The sequence below is a fragment of the Ruditapes philippinarum genome, unplaced genomic scaffold (assembly GCF_026571515.1).
Source record: "Ruditapes philippinarum isolate M1 unplaced genomic scaffold, ASM2657151v2 ctg2114_1_1_1_1, whole genome shotgun sequence".
Lineage (NCBI taxonomy): Eukaryota > Metazoa > Mollusca > Bivalvia > Venerida > Veneridae > Ruditapes > Ruditapes philippinarum.
The window spans coordinates 286,397-312,396 of NW_026859460.1; the positions used below are offsets into that span (position 1 = coordinate 286,397).

Sequence of the window (26,000 nt, forward strand, 5' to 3'; positions counted from 1 at the left end):
ACTGTATCAAAAGCTACACATTTCAAAAATACTGTTTAAAAACAAAAGTTTAAACCAGTAAAAAACATTTACTTTACCATATAATTATGTAATTCACAATTCTTCTTTTCTATTAAACAGTTATCTTTGATATTTATTCATAAAATTCATTTTATCATTTGTCTTTGCATAAAAGTCACCCATCACAGCAATTTTTGTTTTCATAAAAAACAACAATAAACGCTTTTCACATCCTGAGTAGATGCTTGCATGTTAATAAAACAAGTATCACAGAGCAGTTAGTCTTTTATATACATTCAAACATTTTCAAGTATCCAGACTTGAATCCTTTACCATATTATCTTTTTTCTGTAACAACTGAATTATTGTATCAAGTTTTTGGTTAAGTTTGGTTTCCATTGTGTTTAGTCTGGTATCAACATATTTAAGTATTTTTTCTTCACTTGATTGCACCATTTGTGACACAGTCTGTTGAATTGTTGCCTGCAACATTTCAATATGAGAACCAGTCAGATTTTGTGATAATGTGTCATCATTACTGGCACCAACATCTGGATGAGACTTTGACCTGGAATTTATGAAATATAAAAAATTAATTGTCAATGTTTAACTGAAAAACATGCTTTTTCTGAGGTTAAGATATTTAACAAGGTCATAAAAAGACAGTAAACACAAGAGCTGTCAGTAGGACAGCATGCTTGACTATTCTTAGTGCTTGATAGTAAAAGAGCCTTGATAATGTAAAATTTTCTAAGTTCACAAAACGGCCATTTTTTTTTAAAATCCATGTTACAGTTATAGGCCTTTGAGAGAGTCCTATTATGCTCTCAAACAAGAGGGCCATTTGATGGCCCTAGATTGCTCACCTGACCCATCAAACTCATCCAAACAATTACCTAGACAAGCATTCTGACCAAGTTTCATGACAGGTGAGTCAACAAGAGCTGTCCGTAAGACAGCGCGCTCGACTTTTTTATTGCTTGCCAATAAAAAAAGTTTTTGCAGTAAAAGGCAATACAAGAATCTCTGTATTTTTAAAGTGAACAATGGCCATGAGCATTAAGATATTTAGTGAAGAATTATTTTACTGAATTGTGTGATTTTAATTTCAAGTACAAAAAGAGAAAAATAACTAGTTGTTTGATACCCTTGAATATTACAGCAATGTTTATATGACATAATTTATGGTAAAGTGAACAAGTGGATAGGAATGAATTTTTTTAGATTTTTTAAGTTTTTTAGTGCTTGCCTATAATACAAAACATTGACAGTTAAGGGCCATAATTCAAATAAAATCTTTGACAGAATTACCTTCTCCTGGACATGTTTGGGAATCATGATTGTAAACAAGTATTCCAACTTTCAAATTAATATCTCAAACAGTTCAGTCAAAAAAGTGGACTGGTACTAAAAACTTAACCAAGATTCTAAGTCGATAAAAGGCCTTAATTTTTAAAACAAATCCTTGACAGAGTTACCTTCTCTTGCGTACAGATGGGGGTAATGATGTGAAATAGCATTAAAAGTTTCAAAGCAATATCTCAAAGGGTTAAGGCAATAAGTGGATTTTACCCATATTCAATGTATTTTCTAAGTCAAAAAAGGGGCATAATTCTGTCAAAACCTTGACAGAGTTATGTCCTCTTGTCTGTTGATGAAGGTCGTGATGGTAAACAAGTATGGTCAGTTTCAAAGCAATACCTCCAATGGTTTTGAAATAAAGTGAGGTGGTACAAAAAACTTAACCAAGCTCAATACACTTTCTAAGTCAAAAAAGGGCCATAATTCTGTCAAAAACCTTGACAGAGTTATGTACTCTTGTCTGTAGATGGAGGTTATGATGGTGAACAAGTATGGTAAGTTTCAAAGCCATACTTGTAATACTTCTGAAATAAAGTGGGGTGGTACGAAAAACTTAACCAAGGTGTGACGCCAACGCCGACGCCGACGCCGGGGCGATTAGGATAGCTCCCCTTTTCATAGAAAAAGTCGAGCTAAAAATGTGACCACTACAGTGTTAACAAGGATTATCCATATTTGAGCAGTGTGACCTCTTTTTTTACCCAGGTGACCCATACTTGACCTAGAAATCATCAAAAAACAAACTTTCAGACCAATTTCCAGGTACTTGGATCAAAACAGTAGCAACTAGAGTGTTTAACAAGATTTTTCTATTTTTAGCTCCGGTGACCTAGTTTCACATGCGATTTCGAACTCATCCGAGCAATTACCTAGACAAGCATCCTGACCAAGTTTGATGATAATTGAGTCGAAAATGTGACCACTAGAGAGTGTTAACAAGGTTTTTTCCATATTTGGGCGGTGTGACCTAGTTTTTCATCCGAGATGACCCATGTTCGAACTTGACTTAGAAATTATCAAAAACAAACTTTCAGACCAATTTACAGGATATTTGGATCAAAACAGTAGCCACTAGAGTGTTAACAAAGATTTTTCTATTTTTAGCTCTGTGACCTAGTTTTTCATCCGAGATGACCCATGTTCGAACTAATCCGAGCAATTACCTAGACAAGTTTCCTGACCAAGTTTGATGACAATTGAGTCAAAATTGTGACCACTAGAGTGTTAACAAGATTTTTCTATTTTTAGCTCCTGTGACCTAGTTTTTCATCCGAGATGACCCATGTTCGAACTAAATCCGAGCAAGTACCTAGACAAAGCATCCTGATCAATTTTGATGACACTTGTGTCAAAAATGTGACCGCTAGAGTGTTAACAAGATTTTTCTATTCTTAGCTCCTGTGACTGCTAGTTTTTCATCAGAGATGACCCCATGTTCGAACTCATCCAAGCTATCCACCTAGACAAGCATCCTGAGCAAATTTGATGATGATGTTGAGGCAAAAATGTGACCGCTAGAGTGTGAACAAGGTTTTTCTATTTTTTAGCTCCGTGACTAGTTTTTCATCCGAGATGCAACCCATGTTCGAACTCATACGAGTTATCACCTAGAAAAGCATCCTGACCAAGTTTGATGATGATTGAGGCAAAAATGTGACCGCTAAGTGTTAATAAGGTTTTTCTATTTTTAGCTCCGGTGACCTAGTTTTTCATTCAGGATGACCCATGTTCGAACTCATTCAAGCTATCACCTAGACAAACATCTTGACCAAGTTTGATGATGATTGATGCAAAAATGTGACCGCTAGAGTGTTAACAAGGTTTTTCTATTTTTAGCTCCGGTGACCTAGTTTTTCATCCGAGATGACCCATGCCATTTCGAACTCATCCGAGCTATCACCTAGAAAAGCATCCTGACCAAGTTTGATGATGATTGAGGCAAAAATGTGACCGCTAGAGTGTTAACAAGGATTTTCTATTTTTTAGCTGCCGGTGACCTAGTTTTTCATCCGAGATGACCCATGTTCGAACTCATCCGAGCTACAAACTAGATAAGCATCCTGACCAAGTTTGATGATGATTGAGGCAAAAATGCGACCGCTAGAGTGTTAACAACTAAACGTGGACGGACGACGGACAATCATCGAGCACGCTCAGCTGAGCTAAAAAAAGTAAAAAATTTCAACTTGTCTAAAGCAAGATGTCAATGAAATATGAAAATATCTGAGGTGGTACACAAACTTTAATGTAAATTCTAAAGCGAAAAAGGGGCATAATTCTGCCAAAATGTTTGGTAGAGTTACCTCTTGCTGTCTACATGTTTGTGGCATGATGGTAAACAAGTGTGCAAAGTTTCAAAGCCATATGTCAATGGACTCTGAAAATATTTGAGTTTATTCAAAAACTTTTACATAAATTCAAAGTCAAAAAGGGGCATAATTCTGTCAAAATGCTTGACAGAATTACCTCCACCTGTCTACAGGTTGAGGGCATGATGGTGAACAAGTGTGACCAGGACTTTAAAAATATTTGAGGTGTTACAAAAACTTTAACATAAGTGGTTACGCTTTGGTGACTAGGATAGCTCTACTTATTCTTATAAAATAGTCGAGCTAAAAATTAAGAATATTCTCACTGAAATTGTTTTTAGATTTAAATTTCACAATTTAAATAATTATTAGAACAATCAAAAGTATTTGATAGTACTTTTTTTTATAATTGCAAATTTCACATTTTAATGAAATGTATATTGTGGTTGGTAAAGTACAATATACAGTTGTGTTATTAACCCTTACAAATAACCCTTGCTAAATATCTTACCGTAATTGGACGTGTCCATTTTTCAATAAAGACTAAACCATTTTTCAATTTTTGGTCGATTTTCCACAATTAAAATAATTATTCTGGGAAAAAGGAGTGAGCTAATGATCTGCTATTTTGCACACAAGTTATTGGTCTATACCTACATCAAATGGAACATTAATCTCGAAAAATTATTTCCAGTCCTGTCATGTGAAAAAACTTTAATTAAGTCCCTTTAAGAAATCATATAAAACTTGCATGGCTCATCCAATATCGTTTCTCCACCTGTGACCCATCTTAATATATTCCAGTATTGTACTGTTTAATGTAAAATTATTATACCTTGTATCCGTAACGTCAGTTTGGTCATCTTGCAGAGTTTCTGCCCCTGTTTCAGCTGCATGCTCTGCTACTCTCATCTGGCCTACTTTCCCACAGATATTTTGTAACATAGCAAACATCCCTCCTTGACCTTCTGATTCACCTTGACCCACATCCTGTGACCTTGACATTGACATCAACATTGCAGTTAATGGACTGCTGTTTTTCATGCCCTGTTGTTTGATTTCTTGATCATTTCTTAATTGTGAAGTTGGTGTTTTATCACTGGATGTTTTAGTGTCATGTGATTTAGTTACCATGGAAAGAAGATTTGAAAGCATGGATGAGGTGTCAGCACCTTCCACACTTAAAGCTGATGATAATGCTCCCAACTTGGACATCTGAGTCTGAAAAAAATTCTGTAACTTAATTATCCACATAAAATAGAAGTGCAGTTCCAAAATACAAATGTATAAAACTATTTCAGGCATGGAATATGTGAGTTATTTTGGTCTTTATCAATATGTACATAACCAAGTTAAATCCCAAACAATAAATATTGTTGATAAACCTAAAGTAGAACCTTAAACAATGTGCTTCATGTTATTTAATAGGTTATACCTGCGCACTGTACGAGTGCTCAATTTATAGAAAATTCTAAAACTTTTTTTTTATCAACTCAGACATACATACAAAGTCAATCAAATAACATACTATCTGTATCACAAACCTGCTGGTAATCTTCGACAGCATGAAGAAGTTTTGTCCCTCCTTCAGGGGCACTGTCCCCCATACTATGTAGGTAACCCTTCACCTTGGATATATCTATCATTCCTGTACTACCTTTGCTACTGGTCTTGCTGTCACAGTTTTGTTCCAGAATAAAGTGCAGTTTGTAAATTTTAACTGATGTCCTCTCACCTAACCCAACAAACTGTAAAAAGATATATCAACATTTTTTTTGAATTGTAACTTACGAACTTATTTTCAACATAAGCAATGTAAATTTAGCATGTAAATGGTGATTAAATACTGTTTATAACAGACATTACATATAATAACAAGAGCTGTCAGCAGGAAAGCACACTCAATTATTCTCAGTACTTGGTAGCAAACACGCCCAAATAATGTAAGAATTGACAACAAGAGCTGTCAGTATGACAGCAGTCTTGGCTATTCTCAGTACAAGGTAGAAAACAGGCAAAATAATGTAACAAGAGGGCCATGATGGCCTTGAAATCGCTCACCTGTATATAGGCCCCAGGGCAGGGCCAATTTCAACCAGGGGCTTTTATTTGAACAAACTTGGTACAACATCCATTTGATGATGATTCATGAAAATAATAATTATCTAAGCTCTAGCTCTAAGAAGATTTTTTAAGTTTTTACTATACACATATCGAGGAAAAAAAAATGACCCCCCTCTGGGCGGGGCCAATTTTTGTCCCCAGGGCTTTTATTTGAACAAACTTGGTAGACACTCACTGGAAGATAATTCATGCTTAATATCTAAACTCTAGCTCTTTGGTTTTTTAAAAGAAGATTTTTTTAAGTTTTTACTATATACATTTAAGGAAATCAATGATCCCCGGGGCGGGGCCAATTTTAACCCCAGGGCCCTTATTTGAACAAAAATGGTAGACACCCATTAGAAGATGTTTCATGCTAAATATCTTAGCTCTAGCTCTGAAGGTTTTTAAAAGAAGATTTTTTTAAGTTTCTACTTTATGCATAAAGGGAAAAACAATGACCCCTGGGGTGGGGCCAATTTTGACCCCAGGGCTTTTATTTGAACAAACTTGGTAGACACCCACTTGAAGATGTTTCATGCTTAATAGCTAAGCTCTAGCTATTTGGGTTTTTTAAAAAAAAGATTCCCCCCCCCCCCCCCCCCCCCCCCCCGGGCGGGATCAATTTGACCGCAGGTATTTATTTGAACAAAGTTGGTAGACACTGACTAGATTATGTTTCATGCCAAATATTTAAGCTCTAGCTCTTACGGTTTTCCAAAAGAAGATATTTTAATTTTTTTCTTTCGGTTGCCATGGCAACCAGAGTTCTGCTTGGAATAAAATTCTTTGAACAATTTTTTTAAAGTTGACTACCAAAGGAACATTCCTGTGAAGTTTGGATGAAATTGGGTTAGTGGTTTATGAGGAGATGTCGTTTAAAGTAAAAGTTTACGGACGGACGGACACCAAACGAAAAGCGATCACAAAAGCTCATCATGTCACTTTGTGACAGGTGAGCTAAAAATTGACAATAAGACCTGTCAGTAGGAAAGGGGGCATGTTTATTGATTTTTCTCAGTGCTTGATGATTTTTCTCAGCGCTTGATAGTAAAACAAGAGTAAGGATAATAAAGGAATTAACAAAAAGGCAGATTTCATTCAAAAAATTACATGACATATTCCTGGATATTGTCCAAAAATTTTATTCAAGTTAACAAAGGGCAATATTACATTTAAAATCAATGCCAAATGCTATGGGCATTTGACTGAACCTCTATGAACCCAACCACTTGTATTATATTTCAAGCGAATATCTTTTGTAGTTTTGATGTTCCATGCAAAACTTGAACCAGGAATTTTCCAAGTTTACAAAGAGCCAATATTTTGTCAAAGTCCATGCTAAAGTTTTGATCTCAAATGAGTTTTTGAAGTTAATACAAGCAAACATCCTAAGTGGTATATGAGATATGATGATGGACAAGAAGTTGCACAATAAAACTTAAACCAAAATGTAATGCCGATATAAAAATCGATGCCACATGGAGTAGGATAGCCCTGTTATTTTTATAATATTTTTGTAATAAATACAAGGCTGTTTTCATTCTTGATAGGAGTTATATATTACAAAAAACATTTGGGAAACCCTTTTCAAAAAAATTTTAAAATGTGTTATACCAAAGCATTAATCTTAATTGGGAAATGAAAAAAGTGAAATGAACTTCCAATATCTTAATCCCCCATTAATGAACTCCCAAATCGGGCTAACTGGTTTTTGACTTAAAAGGAATGGGTTTTTCTCAGGCTGGTCGGATTTCCCTCTGGCGCAAAAACCCCTTATGTTGGTTTTTTCGTTTAAAGCGGCTTCCCCAAAGGATTTGGCTCCCGATTTCAGATTTGGTCAGAAAAACCAGCAAAGAAAAGTACACTTTAAATAATGGAAAAACCTTTAAAATTCACAACAAAAATCTCAGGAAAAAAAAGTTTTACAACCTTCCCCGGGCCCGTAATTTTAAAAAAAACTTTAATTTTCCTTTTTTAAATTTTTTTGTTTTGAAAAGGAGTTTCAAGTTTTGATGTACAGCAGAATATGCCATCTTCATGCACTTTTTTCCCTCTAGCTGTCTGTAAGTAACCATCACTGTTAGAATACAGCTCTAGAGTTCTAGCCTGACTTCTTACAATCAAGCCAACAATAGATACACCATGATGAGGCTTACACTCACAACTGATCTCTAGTGAACATGAGTGTTCACACCTGTTACAGGTAATAAATGATGAATTTGCTTCATCCGCAATCTCCTCTGTGCCATCCCTAAAATAAGATATTGAAGTAACCCAAAATTAAATTTTAAAATATTTCCCTTTTAATTTAATTTTCCAAATTTTTATCAAGGAAATTTATAACTTAAATTAAAAAATTTATTTAAATTTAAAATTTTTGGGCCCTGGTGTTTTTGTACTTTAATCATCCAAATCAAATTCTTTTTAAACAAAAAATTTATATTATTTGACACCCCAAAGGGGTAAAAATGCTTTGAAACTGATAATTTTTCCCAAAAACCGCTACCCCCAAGGGCCATCTCACTCCCTCCAGATTTAGCATTCATTACAACAATAATATGACACAATGTAAAAAATGAGGAAATTGACTTTAAATAATATTTACCGAGTTGTAAATGAGACAGGAGGAGGCGGCAGCTGAGCAATAGGGGATAATCAAAACGTCTTATCCCTGTGTTTTTAGTTAAAAAGCTAACCAGTTAAGTAATAATTGACCAAGTCAATGATAGCCAAGAAGAGCAATAATTGAACAAGAGGGCCATGATGGCCCTAGATCGCTCACCTGACCCATCAAACTCATCCAAACAATTACCTAGACAAGATTTTTTTATTTTTAGCTCCTGTGACCTAGTTTTTCATCCGAGATGACCCATCTTCGATTTAATCCCAACAATGACCTAGACAAGTTTCCTGACCAAGTTTGATGACAATTGAGTCAAAATTGTGACCACTAGAGTGTTAACAAGATTTTTCTATTTTTAGCTCCGGTGACCTAGTTTCACATGCGATTTCGAACTCATCCGAGCAATTACCTAGACAAGCATCCTGACCAAGTTTGATGATAATTGAGTCGAAAATGTGACCACTAGAATGTTAACAAGGTTTTTCCATATTTGGACGGTGTGACCTAGTTTTTCATTTAAGATGACCCATGTTCGAACTTGACTTAGAAATCATGAAAACAAACTTTCAGACCAATTTACAGAATATTTGGATCACAACAGTAGCCACTAGAGTGTTAATAAGGTTTTTCTATTTTTAGCTCCTGTGACCTAGTTTTTCATCAGAGATGACCCATCTTCGAACTCATCCGAGCTATCGAGCTATCAACTAGACAAGCATCCTGACAAAGTTTGATGATGATTGAGGCAAAAATGTTACCGCTAGAGTGTTAATAAGGTTTTTCTATTTTTAGCTCCGGTGACCTAGTTTTTCATCCAGGATGACCCATGTTCAAACTCATCCAAGCTATCACCTAGACAAGCATCTTGACCAAGTTTGATGATGATTGATGCAAAAATGTGACCGCTAGAGTGTTAACAAGGTTTTTCTATTTTTAGCTCCGGTGACCTAGTTTTTCATCCGAGATGACCCATGTTCGAACTCATCTGAGCTATCACCTAGACAAGCATCCTGACCAAGTTTGATGATGATTGAGACAAAAATGTGACCCCTAGAGTGTTAACATGGTTTTTCTATTTTTAGCTCTTGTGACCTAGTTCTTCATCCGAGATGACCCATGTGCAAACTCATTCGAGCTATCAACTAAATAAGCATCCTGACCAAGTTTGATGGTGATTGAGGCAAAAATGTGACCGCTGGAGTGTTAACAAGGTTTTTCTATTTTTAGCTCCGGTGACCTAGTTTTTCATCCGGGATGACCCATGTTCGAACTCATCTGAGCTATCACCTAGACAATCATCCTGACCAAGTTTGATGATGATTGATGCAAAAATGTGACCGCTAGAGTGTTAACAAGGTTTTTCTATTTTTAGATCTGGTGACCTACTTTTTCATCTGAGATGACCCATGTTCGAACTCATTCGAGCTATTACCTAGACAAACATCCTGACCAAGTTTGATGATGATTGAGGCAAAAATGTGACCTCTAGAGTGTTAACAAGGTTTTTCTATTTTTAGCTCTTGTGACCTAGTTTTTCATCCGAGATGACCCATGTTCGAACTCATCCGAGCTATCAACTAGATAAGCATCCTGAACAAGTTTGATGATGATTGAGGCAAAAATGCGACCGCTAGAGTGTTAACAACTAAATGTGAACGGACGACGGACAATCATCGATCCTAAAAGCTCACCCTCAGCATGCTCAGGTGAGCTAAAAAGACCATACATTCATTGTGCACCTTTTCCATTTTCATTTAATGACTTTCGGAGCAGTTTTCACCCTATCAGTTTCAAATTTAGAGATCAGATGTGTTAGAATTTTTTTTTTTTGTCAATTAAGTGTAATTTTTTAAGACCCTGGTAATGTGGTTGTAAATATTTTGTAATTGTTTCTATGTATTGACGGAATGCCATATCATCGTAAAGAGGGATATGCAACATCAGTATAAACCCTGTTGCTGTCCATACCAGTATTAGCGAATTGCCAGCTTTATGGTAACGCGAGTACCTGCTAGATAGTGATAATTTTTAAAACTTTCGTCCAAAGTTACATACATGTATGAATTATTGACACATCGCAACTTTTCGAATTACAAAATAATGATAAAATCAGAGGTATTCTGTTTGTTTGTTTCATTTTACGCCTTTTCCCAACAGTATTTCAGTCATATTGACCTTTTCGAAAACCTAGCTAAACTCTGTTTTCCGGTACGTTACGGATTTAGCTCTGGGGAATTACACATAATGATGTACGTAACACTCTAACATGATATTTCTGTTTTTCTATCATTATTTTACCGTATAAGGTGGAAAAACTTGATGTCTTTGAAAATGATCAATGTTCCTTTAATATCTATTGCAAATTTTTCAAAAAATAATTTGTTTATAACGAAAATCAATAAAATTTAAACAGACGTAGTGGAATCTTCCGTAATAAATAAGGTTATTTTCTGCGTAAACTTGTGTATTTACTTTATTTTTTGTATGGAATTATTCATACAATGATATTTAATTATTTTCTTATAAAGAAATAATTGTTTTATTTCAATTTAATTTAAAAAAAGGCCGAAAACATCGAGTTTACTATTACACTCCATTAGATGAATTCCCCAGAGCTATGTACAGAAGGTACCGGAAAACGGCGTTTAGCCAGGTTTTCGAATTCGTGAATAGGCAGGTAGTTTCCTAACCATCGTTCCTGGAGAGTTACACCAGTACTAGACTACCTTCCTCCGCGCTAAACTACCAAAGCATCTCCCGGGGATCGAACCCACGCCAGAGAGGTAACTGGATTAGTCATCGACTCTTGACCACCGAGGCGGTTTTCTGCTTGAAAACGTAAGCGTAGATTGATGTCCTACGCACTTATAAGGGAACCATAATAGGACAGGGAACCGGAATAAACAGAAGCAGTGTATAAAATTCCGAATGGCAATTTTAAAACGGAAAATGTAAAATAAAAATGAACGATTATTTTATTCTATTTCACGGTAAAACTAAAAGTAAATCGAGCTCGCTTTGAGGCTTTGCCTTTTTCATATTAGCTGTATGACATAATATCCTTACCCATAAAAAAATATATTTTATAGAAGTGCATTAATGAATAAATTTCTCACTCAATTAGTCAAATTATAGAATTCATTTATTTATTGAAATGCTAAATTATGCTATAACAAATAATGTTACAGCTCTTACCAGTCATCATCGTTTTGAATGACAGTATAAGTTGAAAGAAAATTTGGATCGTGGTCACTTTGCCACGACAAGTTAAAGTCGCAAAATTCTGAGGACTTCCACATTTTTTTGACAGTTTTGAAGATTCACGCCTTTCTTTCCCAATTGTAAACAATCGTCTGATTAATCCAGACTTTTCTCTCTGCGTTTGGTTTTCACCTCAACTGAATTTTAATCGAGTAAAAATAGAGATTTGCTAGATCATGCCAGTCTTTGATACCTTTAAGGAAACAAGAATTTGCTTTCATTCCATGTTTATCTTTTTGGTTTTGTTCTGATTTTTTAGAACTTTTTTGTTCAAAACTTAATATAGTTTTTACCGCAGGTAAGTCATTTCCGTTGTCAAATGTATTTCATTCAAGTAAGCATTCAAACGTTTCATTACCAAGATTTATTCATTTTTACCTTATTTCGGTAAAATCATAAAATGCCGGCTGAAATGTACAAAGTTGAACCATTTTATGAAAGTTCTTGTAAAGTAGATCTCCCAGATGTCATGTACAAAGTGAAAAGTTTTTATGAGTCCTCACCATCTGTCACGGTATGATCGATTTTATCATTTTATAGACTTCACGTCATGCAGTAAACACATCATCCACATGATGCACGTGTCTGTCTGAAATGATCCTGGTCAACTCGGTCCTAAAGTAACTCGGTCTCAGATTCATTTTGACCCTTTACCAATTCAAAGTCGGCACTGGCCAACTTGTCACATATTTAATATGAAAAAGGCAAAGCCTCAAAGCGAGCTCGATGTACTTTTTACGTGAAATAGTATGAAATAATCGCTCATTTTTATTTCAAATGCAGTAACGAGTGCGTGTGACGTCACACGTACTGTGTTAAATATGGCCCCGCCCCTGTCGTGAAATGAATAACGAGTTTTGAAAACGTTGATAAAACTTTGTTTATTTTATTTCACTCTATAATTTTTCAAGCGAAATAAAGATTATTTTAAGTGAAATAAATGTAAAACTTATAACGTTTGCGACATTAAAATAGCGTACTTGATTTGTTTGTTTTGCACGTGCTGTTTGGCCACAGGAGCCTGAAATTATATCAAAAACAAAAAAAATAACGATTTAAAAAAAATTCCCATATATATACTATAAAAAACACAAGGAAGGCAACAACATTTCCCCACCCACTGCTACATTTACAAGGAATATTTATAAAAACGCCTGGGATTTACTTCCGAGCACTTTTAATCAATAAAGCACATTAAAATCTTTCTGAAACACTGATTACTCTTATCAACTATCCAACAATTACGCCAATGAATGAATTTTATCACTGCATTTCTCTCATCGTCGGTTCCATTGCCAGTTCTGTGCTAAATTCCGTCATACCGTTATTGACCGGTTTTGTAGATACCGAAATTCTTTCCAAAACAAAAAAAATAAGAACTATTTAAATAAAAATCCTATATTTATAATAGTATTTATAATATGGGATTTTTATTTAAATCGTTCTTTTTCGTTTTTGATAGAATTTCGGGATCTACAAAAACCAGTCAATGACGGTATGACGGAATTTAGCGCAGAACTGGCAATGGAACCGACGATGGAGAAATGCAGTGATAAATTCATTCAATTGGCGTAATTGTTGATACTTGATAAGAGTAATCAGTGTTTCTGAAAGATTTTAATGTGCTTTATTGATTAAAAGTGCTCGGAAGTAAATCCCAGGCGTTTTAATAAATATTCCTTGTAAATGTAGCAGTGGGTGGGGAAATGTTGTTGCCTTCCTTGTGTTTTTTATAGTTATATATATGGGAATATTTTTAAATCGTTATTTTTTTTTGTTTTTGATATAATTTTCAGGCTCCTGTGGTTTGGCGCTACATTGGTGACGTCACGTAAACAATACTTTAAACGTCTGTACAGCGTTAACGACTGAATAAAAAGATATTGGTGTTCGAATTCATTTTCTTAGTTAGACCATTTTCTTTCATTCTTGATAGTTTTCACAACAAAATTCGACAAAAAATTGTTTTTATTTATCAGATTTCAAACAAAATCGGGCGCCTTCGATTTTCAATTTTTTATACACAGCTTCCGTTGTTCTGGTTCCCTGTCAATTATGGTTCCCATAGACGTGCGCGTGTGACCAGTCTACACATCTGTTTTCAGTCAGAATTCCTCAGTTTTTACCGTTATCTTTAAATTCGAAAGGTTGCGATGTGTCCAATTTGGTACTTTGGACGAAAGTTTTCAAAACCATCACTTAGCAGGTACTCGCGTTACCGTAAAGCTCGCTTTGCGAGCAGGCCCTTCGGGCCAGCTCGTCGAGCTCACTATAACAGTAAATTGATAATTATAAGATTCGTGATCTTGTAGAAAAAATAAAAAACATTTTCTCAAATTTCTGTTTTCTCTACTGGTTGGGGACCACCAAAACCGGACAACCACCAAACCCGGACGGCCCCTAAAATGCTTAATTTAGTATTTTCTTTGTTCAGTGGTTGTCAGTCAAATTTGTATCAACAATAAGTGCATGTTTCTTTTAAAATTAAGTAAATAAATTTATTTCAACCTCCATAAATGGTAATATTGTAATGTCTTTTTCAAGAATGTTGACATTGAAATTTGGGGTCAAGAAAGCAACGCCTGACATCATATTCCATCTATAATCATTTGCAGAGTGAATAATAGAATATCCAAAACTTCAGCATTTGTTGCTGACATATTGTATATCATGATAATAATCAAAAATCAATACACCCAAGCTTTTATCCGAATGAAGTCACGTCATGTACATATCTGTCCGGACACATATGGTACTGTAGTGTAGACAATTAAGGTAATTTTGATACCCTCCTTGTCGAGCCTCATATATAAGTGTCAATACAATCAGAAATAAACAAACTAGTTCGTTAGTTAGGAGAAGAACCTAGCTGAACTGTGTCAAATTTTTTGGTCTCTAGGTTAAAAATTATGCAATCTGTATGGAAAAATAGTCCAAAAGTGTCCGGTTGATGGTCTCCCACCAGTACTGTACTGGCATGCGAGCAGTTCCCATACAGAAGCAGTACCCGTATTTTTCGTTTAAACGCTTGATTTTTACTTTCATTCTTCAAAAATTAATATCAAATCAAGCAGATGCATAAACGAGACAAAATCTAAGTGTCAGTTCGGCAGTACATATAAAAAGTTTTCATTTTAAATCACTTTCACCTGTGCGTTGTCAAAACGTGACCTTGTTAACTTTGGGGGATTCCGTTTAAAGGCGCATGCGCAACAATACTTACATGTGAGGCCTATTACAGGGTTTTCCGCTTATACCGCCTGCATACAGATAAGTAGGCAATGCGACATAAACCTGATTAATTATCAGAATTTTGACCTATATTACTATATTAAATAATTTTATGGCTTTAATGAGTAAAATATCACGCATACAAGCACGTCATTGCATTTGTTTGTGTTGAGGTACCGGTACCGGGTAATACATGGTCTTCGTTAAATCTACGCTCTTTATCCTGAATTGTATTTACCTTCCTCGGGGAAAATGATCTCTTCAACAATCATAAATGAAAAATGGGTCTGATATAACAACATTGTATAAGTACAATGGGTTTTATTTTATGTACGGGAACTACTTCTCTTCATACAAAATAATGGATAATTTTGGTACCCCATATTATGAGGCCTCATAACTAAGGGTTATTCTATGTTTAGAACATAATGGAATTTCCATAATTTGTGTGAGGAGCTGAATTTTGATGCCTAACATTCAATTTTTTGATGAGTGAGCGTAATAAAATATAATTTTTAAGTAACTATGATTTTTGTACGGGAACTGCTCGCATGCCAGTATTCACGAATTTGAAAACCTAGCTAAACGCCGTTTTTCGGTACTTTCTGTACATAGCTCTGGGGAATTCACCTTATGGAGTGTAATAGTGAACTCAATGTTTTCGGCCTTTTTTTTAAATTAAACTGAAATAAATCAGTTATTTCTTTATAAGAAAATAATTAAATATCATTGTATGAATAATTCCATACAAAAAAATAAAGTAAATACACAAGTTTACGCAGAAAATAACCTTATTTATTATGGAAGATTCCACTACGTCTTTTTGAATTTTATTGATTTTCATTATAAACAATTTATTTTTTTGAATAATTTGCAATAGGAGAAATTTACCAGTGGCCAATATTCTAAAAATAGAATTGCTGATAAGCACTGACCATAGCAACCGTTGCTGGTCGTACATTCTCTTTGTACTACCTAGTCATTTTACATAAGAAAACTATGGTGTGTATGTCTATTAAGAAATAAATATGAGCTCTGTTTCAATAAAGTAGAAGTTTTGATGCTAAAGCATCATTAGTCCCCGAATAGAATGAATTTAAGAAAATATCAGTTAAATGGTTCATGAAAAAAGAAAAGATTAACAATATGTTGAGTAACTATTTATTTACATGAAAGACATTATATGTGAAACAAACTTGCTTAGAAATAGTGTCAAGAAACTGTTATCATTTTTTAAATCAGCCAAAAATAACGTACACTTAATTCATCGTAAACTTAATTCATCGCGAATAAAACAGGTGATTAAAAATAATTAAAGTAAATCATTAACATTAAGCTTGCAAAGTGACTGGGAAAGTTTAATTATTGTATGAAACGATGCAATTCTATTGTACTTTTAAAAGTACTGACTACAAAATTATATAAACAAAACAATCTTTCTTATCTCATATTTCCTATTTATTTATTTTTTATTGAAAATAAATAAAACTGTAGGGAAAAGAAATCTTCAAACAATTATAAAAACTGTAGGCAAAAGAAATATTCGAACAATTTTAATTTTTAAAGACATTGTTTAGATATTTGTTATAATATGTGGCCTTAAAAAAGTTATAATTAGTTAACTACATCAAATATATAATGTCTAGCTTATAAGTATGATATAGTTTTAGAGGTGTACTTGTATTCTGAAATAAATTCACGGAGGTCATTATCATATCTCATTATCTACCTGATCCCAGATTTTTTTCCAACCACAGATGTGACACATGACTATTTTGAGTAATTATGTTGCCTTTTCTTTTTTATATTGGCTGCTGTAAACATGTTTAACTGGGGATTTTGTCAACTTTTTAAATAAATTAAATTTATCCCAAACATTTTCAAATATCACCTGTTGGTCAAACACCATTTTAACAGTCAATCTTTTGAAATATTAAGTAAATTTAGCTCAAATTGACTATGAAAATATGAGCATAATGTCACTTTAACTTGCTTAATACTTAAAACTGAACATGAACTAAGCATAAAGTTTTAAATTATATTTATGTTAACAACACTCAGTTTTTTGGTCTTAAGCATACATTTAACAATGGCTAAAATATAATACCCTTGAATCATAAAACATATTTACATTGACAGGGTGAAAAAAGGGAAAATGAAAATGAAACAAAACTGAGCAATTAGCAGGCATATTTCACATAAAAATGCTATTTCATAGAACACATGTAGCGAGTTGCTTCAAGATTGATATAGACATAAAAATTAAAGTACATGTAGATGTTTAGCAAAAATTTAACCCTTTATAACATCACACTTATCTTATATATGAAATATGTCAATACTATTTAGAAATTAGTTTTGTATTTTTTTCTTCATTTTGAATATTACAAAAAATATATGTTCAGATAACTCTGATCTTTAAAACTTTGCCCCAGGAACATCATCTTATCTTAATTTTACAGAAAATGCTATCATTGTTTACATGTGAATGTACGACCTTCTAAGATTGTGTGTATACGTAGTCCACACAGCAGTTATCAGTGACGTGGTGGTAAATCTCTCCTATAGGTATTAAACGAATATTGATAATTTTCAAAAACATCATTTTTTTCACCTTAAACGGTTAAATAATGATAGAAAAATAGACATATCTCGTAACTGTGTTATGTACTTCATTTGGTGTAATTCCCCAGAGCTAAAACAGTAACGTACCGGAAAACGGTGTTTAGCCAGGTTTTCGAAAAGGTCAATTTATTATAATTTTTGTATGCTACTCAGAACTGTAAACAGTAAAGACTAAATTGGCATGGTAAAAATTAGAATAGTCTTTTCTACCCTTTACACAGAAAAGAAACAATAACTAAAGAGACGTTATTAACAATGTATAGCATTTTCTTCATAGAAAATCTTTTAATTATGCCTTTATGGATTGGCAAAGGATTTTCCCTATCTATATTTAGGGTTGGTGACGTCGTTTGTATTTACTAGGGTTAACTGTTTTGGTTCATTGAATTTCTGTTTTTCTACGCTGTCTATAAATACTCAGCATAATCTGCACTGTTTTTGTCAGACACGTTTAGTTACCAGTCGTTTCTTAGTTGTTCTTCAATTTCGCCACTCCCTCTCACCCATTTTTATTAGCTCGACTTTTTTTTTTTTTGAAAAAAAAAGTAGAGGTATTGTTATAGTCAGGTCGGCGTTGCTGTTGCCGTTGCCGTTACCGTCCGAAAACTTGTACCTGGATCATAACTTTTTTATTTCTTGGTGTATTGTCTTCATACTTGGCCACAACAACCCTTGGGACAAGACCTTTCAGTAGACCATCCTAACCTTGACCTTCATCCATAAATGACCTTGACCTTCAAGGTTAAAAGTCCAATTTTTGCTTGTTCATGCTGTTATTGGCTGTAACTTTGTTATTTTTGAATGGATTGTCTTCAAACTTGAACATAATAATCTTCAAGGATATCCCTTAAAAATAACCAGTCAGACCTTGACATTCACTCATCAATGACCTTGACTTTGAAGGTCAAATTATTGAAATTTTCATTTTTTTGGCTATTATTGGCTGTAACTTTGTTATTTTTGAATGGATTGTCTTCAAACTTGAACATAATAATCTTCAAAGATAACTGTTAATAAAGTTTCCTTTTAAAAGGAAAGGCTTGCACAGTTGTGCCTTCATCCCAACATATTTATTTGTTTTTATTTTTGTAAAAACGAATATTTTTGTCAAAACGATTTGAAATCTGTTCTCTATTGTATAAAACTAATAAAGAAAATAATCAATCGTAAAAATACTAACGTGAAGATCTATCATACTGAAAGGAAACAAGTGTGCACATTTCATTTAATTAATAAGCATGTTCCCAGATACGATGCGCTATCTATAAATCATCACGTGGTAAGGTTAATGATATGCATGGGCTATTTTTAGATTACCTCACCAAGTTCAGTAGATCTAAATATAACTCGATCATGCACTGTGTGATTTGGACCACCCTTTGAAGACGGAATACTACTACAGTCAACATCCTCTATTGTGTAAAACTAATACAGACAAAAAACAATTATAAAAGAAACTAACTTTTGCGTCTTGAAAAAGAATTGAAACGGAACAATTTCGTTTATAATTTATTACGGTTTAAATCAATAAATCAAGTAAAAATACGAATCCTATTTATATAAACAAACTGGGATTACCGAAGTAACTAAAATAGCTTAGATTTCCGTATTATTACTTCGTCTGATTCCGCAGTATGACGGAATCACCCGAATTGTCACGATTGCAATCGGAAGTACATCGGCTATTATCATTAATCCGAAGAGTGACGGAAAAGGCCGAAAAGTTGCGATTGGCACGATTTCAGCTGGTTTCCCGTTCAATCATGCACTTATAAATGTAAGCAGAAAACCACCTAACCGGAACAGGTTTTCCAAATGAAATGGCTTGCAGCCGTGGCTGCAAGCCAAAAATATACCGAAAGACCTTGACCTTCACTCATTAATGACATTGTCTTTGAAGGTCAAATTATTGAAATTTTCATTGTTTTGGCGGTAACTGACTGTAACTTTGCTATTTTTGAAGGGATAAACTTCATATTATAACAGAACATTCTTAAGGACCAGACCTTGTTGTTTATCAAACCCAAATTTGCTTGGGCTCTTTAATGACCTTGACCTTGAAGGTTATATTACTGAATTTTCTCAGATTGTGCATTTATTGGTGTGTGTATGTATATTATATGTATTATATATATATATATAAATGTGTGTGTGTGTGTGTATATATATAAATTGCGTCATTTTTTCTATTTTTAGAAATTGCGTCATTTTTTTCTATTTTTAGAAATTGCGTCATTGTTGCTATTTTTAGAAATAGCTTCATTTTTTTTTCTATTTTTAGAAATTGCGTCATTTTTTTCTATTTTTAGAAATTGCGTCATTGTTGCTATTTTTAGAAATTGCGTCATTTTTTCTATTTTTAGAAATTGCGTCATTGTTGCTATTTTTAGAATTTGTTGCTATTTTTAGAAATTGCGTCATTGTTGCTATTTTTAGAATTTGTTGCTATTTTTAGAAATTGCGTCATTTTTTCTATTTTTAGAAATTGTGTCATTGTTGCTATTTTTAGAAATTGCGTCATTTTTTTTATTTTTAGAATTTGTTGCTATTTTTGGAAATTGCGTCATTTTTTCTATTTTTAGAAATTGCGTCATTGTTGCTATTTTTAGAAATTGCGTCATTGTTGCTATTTTTAGAAATTGCGTCATTTTTTCTATTTTTAGAAATTGCGTCATTTTTTTCTATTTTTAGAAATTGCGTCATTGTTGCTATTTTTAGAAATTGCATCATTTTTTCTATTTTTAGAAATTGCATAATTGTTGCTATTTTTAGAAATTGCGTCATTTTTTCTATTTTTAGAAATTGTGTCATTTTTTTCTATTTTCAGAAATTGCGTCATTTTTTTCTATTTTTAGAAATTGCGTCATTGTTGCTATTTTGTGAATTTGTTGCTATTTTTAGAAATTGTGTCATTGTTTCTATTTTTAGAAATTGCGTCATTGTTGCTTTTTTTAGAATTTGTTGCTATTTTTAGAAATTGCGTCATTGTTTCTATTTTTAGAAATTGCGTCATTGTTGCTATTTATAGAAATTGCGTCATTTTTTTTATTTTAGAAATTATGTCATTTTTTTGTATTTTTAGAAATTGCGTCATTTTTTCTATTTTTTAGAAATTGCGTCATGTTGCTATTTTAAGAAATTGCGTACTGTTGCTATTTTTAGAAATATGCTTAATGTTTCTATTCATATATATACAAAATATATAAAGAAAACTAATGTGACAAGACAGACCAACTAAATTTATAAAAAGGAAACGTTAATATATGTTCAAACCTTTCTATGTTTGCGTTTAGAAAAAGTAAAAAGTCGAGCGTTGCCCCCGCCCGGCGGTGGCTCTTGTTGCTTGTTAGATTAAATGTTGGAATGTGAATGTTTTATTTGTGTTATTTTAAATGTTGGAATGAGAATGTATTATTTGTGTTTTGATATGTTTTATGTTTTGTTTAATAATGTGACGTTTTAAGTGTTTTTCAAATTCTGATGTTTAATTATTGATGTGAGGAATTGTTGTATTTACTCATGCTTTGCTCATTAATATAACTTACTTTCTATTGTATACTTTGTTTGCATTCTTAGTCATATTATCATTTCTGATTGTTGTATTTCTGACGTGTCTGATCCCTCAGAAAAAGTGTTAATATTATTATGCTTCCTTGTTTTTAGTCCTTCCTTTTCTTGATTTATGTCAGAGTTTAACAGAATGACATAATTAAATCATCATAACTAAGGCAGTTGCTAGCCAAAAGTTCTAGTCACATACGGTTAGCCAGGACACAGTGTATTGTCTAAGCATCGGAAGACATTTGCTGTTCTTCATTTGAAAACATAAATTTAAATAGTATACATGTATGTATTTTCCAATTTCATATAATTTTGCAAATTTGACGATACTTCACAGGAGTGTGCAGTAACAACTCTTGCTGTGCATATGGCTGCGCAAATGAAAGAGCTAAAAATAGAAAGAAAAAAAAAAAACACTTTCAAAACACTTTCAGGCTCTTAACAGGTCAAACTGCTGGCAAGATTTCCATATAATATAATTCCACAGAATGTATTCCAAAAACAGAGCTCTGATTATTGATCAGACTAATAAACCAAATTTATGTCTGTGCCTTAGGGTTTTATATATTTGTTTTATGATTGGTTCAGAAAATCTCATGAAAAGGCATTTCTGAATGGGCCATCAATGGGCAAATGGTTAAGGTCGTTGATTTCAAACCTCTTGCCCCTCACTGCTGTGGGTTCTAAACCCAAAAGGACTTTGGATTCTTTCATTTGAGGAAGCTATCTAGCTACTTTACAGAATGCCAAGGTTCTATTTGGTCCCTGTTTCCCTGAGGTTCCCCCCCATTAAAGTGGAAAGTCCATACCCATATAAAGGTTTAAATTTGGCAAAAACCAACAAAAAAAACAAAATTTTTTTGTGAAAATAAGGATTCGGTGTATTTTGTAGATAGGGGTGTGTAAATAATACATGTTTGATGATTGAAATTATATTGTGTTAAGTTTACTATATGAGTACATGTATATTAATCTTGATACAATATTTTCTTTTTATTTTAGACAATGGATACATCAAACCTAGATCCAGTCAGTGCGTTAGAGTTAAGGCAAGATAGGATACTCTCCAAACTTGCTGAACTTCGTCAAACTCTAGACAAGTTAACAAGTCAATACCAGGTTACACAGCCTTCATCTTCCACTAATACACAAGCAGCTGCAGTACCTTCAGTTAAAACATCTTCAAGTGCCAAGATCAAGAGTCCTTTAGTATGTATTATTTTATATTTTACATAATTATTGTATTTCTTTAATTTAGTTAACGTATATACTTTAATATTTAAACTAATAAATTATGGCTTCTAGCATAAATGCCTTAATGTGTCTGATGTCCACACTGGTTTGTCTTGGAAATCAAATGATTGTCAAGGTGGCATCCGTGAGAAAATTTTGGTCATGTAAAAATGAAAATCTGAAATTATATTATTTGCAGCAAGAACAATAAGTTTTATGCCATCTTATTTGCAATTTCATATTAATTATTTAAGAATACTGTTATTGGAAACAAAGTAATACTTTGATAGGTCAATCTATGCGAACCTCTCAGACTAACAATTTTTGAGTTTACAATAATGAAAATGAATTAAAAGATTAATTGTTTACCCCTGTAGTTTGCCTCACGAATGTGTGTAACAAGTGTAATTAATAACTATCCATTTTTAGCTCACCTGTCGCAAAGTGACAGGGTGAGCTTTTGTGATCGCTTTTCGTCCGGCGTCCGTCCGTAAACTTTTACTTTAAATGACATCTCCTCATAAACCACTAAGCCAATTTCATCCAAACTTCACAGGAATATTCCTTTGGTGGTCACCTTTAAAAATTGTTCAAAGAATTTAATTCCATGCAGAACTCTGGTTGCCATGGCAACCGAAAGAAAAAACTTTAATTATCTTCTTTTAAAAAATCCAAAGAGCTAGAGCTTAGATATTTGGCATGAAACATCTTCTAGTGAGTGTCTACAAAGTTTGTTCAAATAAAAGCCCTGGGGTCAAAATTGGCCCCGCCCCAGGGGGTCATTGATTTTCCCTATATGCATATAGTAACTTAAAAATCTTCTTTTAAAGAACTCAAAGAGCTAGAGCTAAGATATTTAGCATGAAACATGTTCTAATGGGTGTCTACCAAGTTTGTTCAAATAAAAGCCCTGGGGTCAAAATTGGCCCCGCCCCGGGGATCATTGATTTTCCTTATATATGTGTATAGCAAAAACTTAAAAATCTTCTTTGAAAAAACCCAAATAGCTAGAGTTAAGATATTAAGCATGAAACATCTTCTAGTAAGTGTCTACAATGTTTGTTCAGATAAAAGCCCTGGGGTCAAAATTGGCCCTGCCCCGGGGTCATTAATTTTCCTTATATTTGTGTATAGCAAAAACTTAAAAATCTTCTTTGAAAAAACCCAAATAGCTAGATTTTGGATATTAAGCATGAAACATGTTCTAGTAAGTGTCTACAAAGTTGTTCAAATAAAAGCCCTGGGGTCAGAACTGGCCCTGCCCCAGGGGTGTCATTGTTTTTAACTATATGTGTATAGTAAAAACTTATAAAATCTTCTTTTAAAAAACCCAATGAGCTACAGCTTAGATGTTTAGCATGAAACATCTTCTTATGGGTGTCTACCAAGTTTGTTCAAATAAAAGCCCTGGGGTTAAAATTGGCCCTGCCGGGCGTGGGGGAGGGGGCAGATCATTGTTTTTCATTATATGTGTGTAGTAAAAACTTAACATCATGAAACATCTTCTAATGGGTGTCTTCAAAGTTTGTTCAAATAAAAGCGTTGGGGTTTAAACTGGCCCCGCTCCGGGGGCCTATATACAGGTGAGCGACCTCAGGGCCGTCATGGCCCTCTTGTTAATTGTTACTATTCCTTCCTTCAGACATGGATTAAATGATGGAAATCAGTAAAAATTATTGCTGAAAATGAAGTCCAGGATGTTAGGGAATGTTTCAGCTACATTGACCAAAAAGAATGGCAATTTCACCATACTAATAATAGCCAAATGCTTTTTTGTGACTGATTGAATTACCAAAACCTATATATGAATCCATTATAAAGGATAATTAAAGTGTTGATTATTTTTGGCATTTTGTCTTTGCATGTTTTAATATTGATAAACTAACTTGTATGCCACCTTGTAAATTTTAGAAAAAATTTCATATTCATAATCATGTTATAGTATTTCTCTCGTTGTAGGGCTCAGGAATACATGACATAGTTATCAATGCAGATCCATCAAGTCCCCCACTTAGTTTGTTTGTACTGTTTGAAATGTTGAAACAAAAGTACAAGGTCCTAGCTACTTCCTATATACACTCAACTGTGAAAGCAGACAAGAAACTATGTGATATCATCAAGAATGGTTGCCAGGTTACGAGAGGAGATCATGACCTAGCTCTTTCTGTTGTATGGAAAAATGGTATATATACTGATATTACAATGTATATTACATATCTATATTATGCCTTAAATATCATGATATCTATATTTTGCCATAAATATCTTCTTTTATAGAAACAAAATTCTGTGTTAATTATGAATTGCGTAGTATTACCTGTTAGTAAGTCAGTTAAAAGCTTGATTTATTACAGGAAAGTTGGTGTTAATATTTTCCTTGATGTTAATTGAGGAATCAAATTTTTTTATCTATATGTGTATTATACTATAGCTAGTAGCGTTTCTTCATTATTAGTTTGTTAATGTCTTCAGAAAATATAATATTCAGGAAGACATCCATTAGAATCAGCACCTTCATAATGTGCTATTATGTCTGTATGTAAATGCTTAAAACTTTATGGTATATAAGATACAAATGCAATAGCTGTCTGAGTTTAAAATTGATAATACTTTTTATTGGAAATGTTATTGATCAAATAAAAATGTCCCTTTAATGCTAGGGGGCCTTAGAGGCTTTTAAAATTTCTTTATTGTTAAATTTCAGTTGAGAGAAGACCAGAGCTGATAGTATCTCCAGCTAAACAATCTGTTATAATAGGGGAGGTAAATATTGCAAGATACATCAACAGACTTCTCTCCCCTACATTTGATACTGCAGATATTGTCATGGCAACTTACAGCGATGAATGGCTTGATGTAGCAGATATCTCCATGATAAATGGCAATTCCAAACAGAGGACATCTGCTGTCAAAAATTTGAATAACCGATTTAAAAAGAATGATTGGATTGTTGGAGATCAATTTACTTGGGTGGATGCAGTCATGTGGTCGGCAGTTTCTCAGTCACAGCTCGCTAGTGTTCCAGAACATGTACAGAAATGGTTGGAAAGATGTAGTGCTTTACCAATATTTAAGAAAATCCCATCGCTTTAATGAATGATGCTCTAGTTAATATAAAATTGTCATAAAGACTGAGCATCTTATTTATTAATTTAAGATATAAATGTATAAACTGTGGTGTTTTGGCTTGGATTGTGGCTTCATAAACTTTAACAGCAACAACTTTGTGTTAATATTTGAATAAATACAGCGAACAGTCATGAAGATATTTTGTTTTTATTACAGTAGATTATTTTTCATAGAATTGTAGTGTTTTTTGGACCTAAAGTCAGACTTTGTTTGCCATGTCCAATCAACCAACCAAAAATTCATTGTGATTGTTAAATATTCCAGCTTAAACTTGTATCACTGTAATATTGCTGAAATGCTCCGGACATGGGTTTTGTGCTGACCCCCAAATATGACCTTGACATTCAAACAGTGGACCTGATTTTTGTGTGCAACACACCACCCCATCATTGTCAACATTTGCACCAAATTCTTTTGCAATCCTTCAAGGAGTAAGCAAGATATAGACTGGACATACTGACGCATGGACGCACATACACCAAACTATACACCAAAATGGGTGATTAAGTTAAGCTCACCGCAAGCAGGCTTGACAAAAAGGGTTATTTTAAGAACTTCTT

At 33.6% G+C, this 26,000-nt stretch overlaps 2 protein-coding genes across 4 annotated transcripts; one reads left to right on the forward strand and one right to left on the reverse strand.

The window, feature by feature from the left end:
* Positions 1-218: 218 nt before the first annotated feature.
* LOC132756568 (uncharacterized) lies at positions 219-11,820 on the reverse strand. Its single transcript, XM_060747668.1, has 5 exons — positions 11,596-11,820; positions 7,770-8,028; positions 5,216-5,425; positions 4,507-4,892; positions 219-568 (listed from the first exon to the last, which is right to left on the reverse strand). The coding sequence occupies exons 1-5, from the start codon at positions 11,697-11,699 to the stop codon at positions 307-309; spliced, it is 1,221 nt and encodes a 406-aa protein (XP_060603651.1). The 5' UTR covers positions 11,700-11,820; the 3' UTR covers positions 219-306.
* A 34-nt stretch (positions 11,821-11,854) lies between these two features.
* LOC132756575 (aminoacyl tRNA synthase complex-interacting multifunctional protein 2-like) lies at positions 11,855-25,569 on the forward strand. 3 transcript variants are annotated; one of them, XM_060747681.1, is made up of 4 exons: positions 11,855-11,995; positions 22,081-22,287; positions 24,271-24,493; positions 25,016-25,569. In XM_060747681.1, exons 1-4 carry the CDS (start codon positions 11,981-11,983, stop codon positions 25,402-25,404), a joined length of 834 nt encoding a protein of 277 aa, XP_060603664.1. In that variant the 5' UTR covers positions 11,855-11,980; the 3' UTR covers positions 25,405-25,569. The 3 variants fall into 3 exon arrangements, with proteins under 3 accessions (XP_060603664.1, XP_060603665.1, XP_060603663.1); XM_060747682.1 differs by having other exon boundaries at positions 11,935-11,959; XM_060747680.1 differs by lacking the exon at positions 11,855-11,995 and adding an exon at positions 12,002-12,175.
* Positions 25,570-26,000: the final 431 nt, after the last annotated feature.

What these genes read in the sequence shown, in the direction of transcription:
- LOC132756568 (XM_060747668.1), bottom strand. Translation starts at nt 11,699, where the DNA reads ATGTGGAAGTCCTCAGAATTTTGCGACTTTAACTTGTCGTGGCAAAGT. An exon ending in CTGTCGAAGATTACCAGCAG is followed by an intron (nt 4,893 to 5,215) that starts GTTTGTGATACA and finishes AATTTTTTTCAG; the next exon opens with ACTCAGATGTCCAAGTTGGG. An exon ending in ACTGACGTTACGGATACAAG is followed by an intron (nt 569 to 4,506) that starts GTATAATAATTT and finishes CATAAATTCCAG; the next exon opens with GTCAAAGTCTCATCCAGATG.
- LOC132756575 (XM_060747680.1), top strand. Translation starts at nt 12,062, where the DNA reads ATGCCGGCTGAAATGTACAAAGTTGAACCATTTTATGAAAGTTCTTGT. An exon ending in AGTCCTCACCATCTGTCACG is followed by an intron (nt 12,176 to 22,080) that starts GTATGATCGATT and finishes TTTTTATTTTAG; the next exon opens with ACAATGGATACATCAAACCT. An exon ending in TTCTGTTGTATGGAAAAATG is followed by an intron (nt 24,494 to 25,015) that starts GTATATATACTG and finishes GTTAAATTTCAG; the next exon opens with TTGAGAGAAGACCAGAGCTG.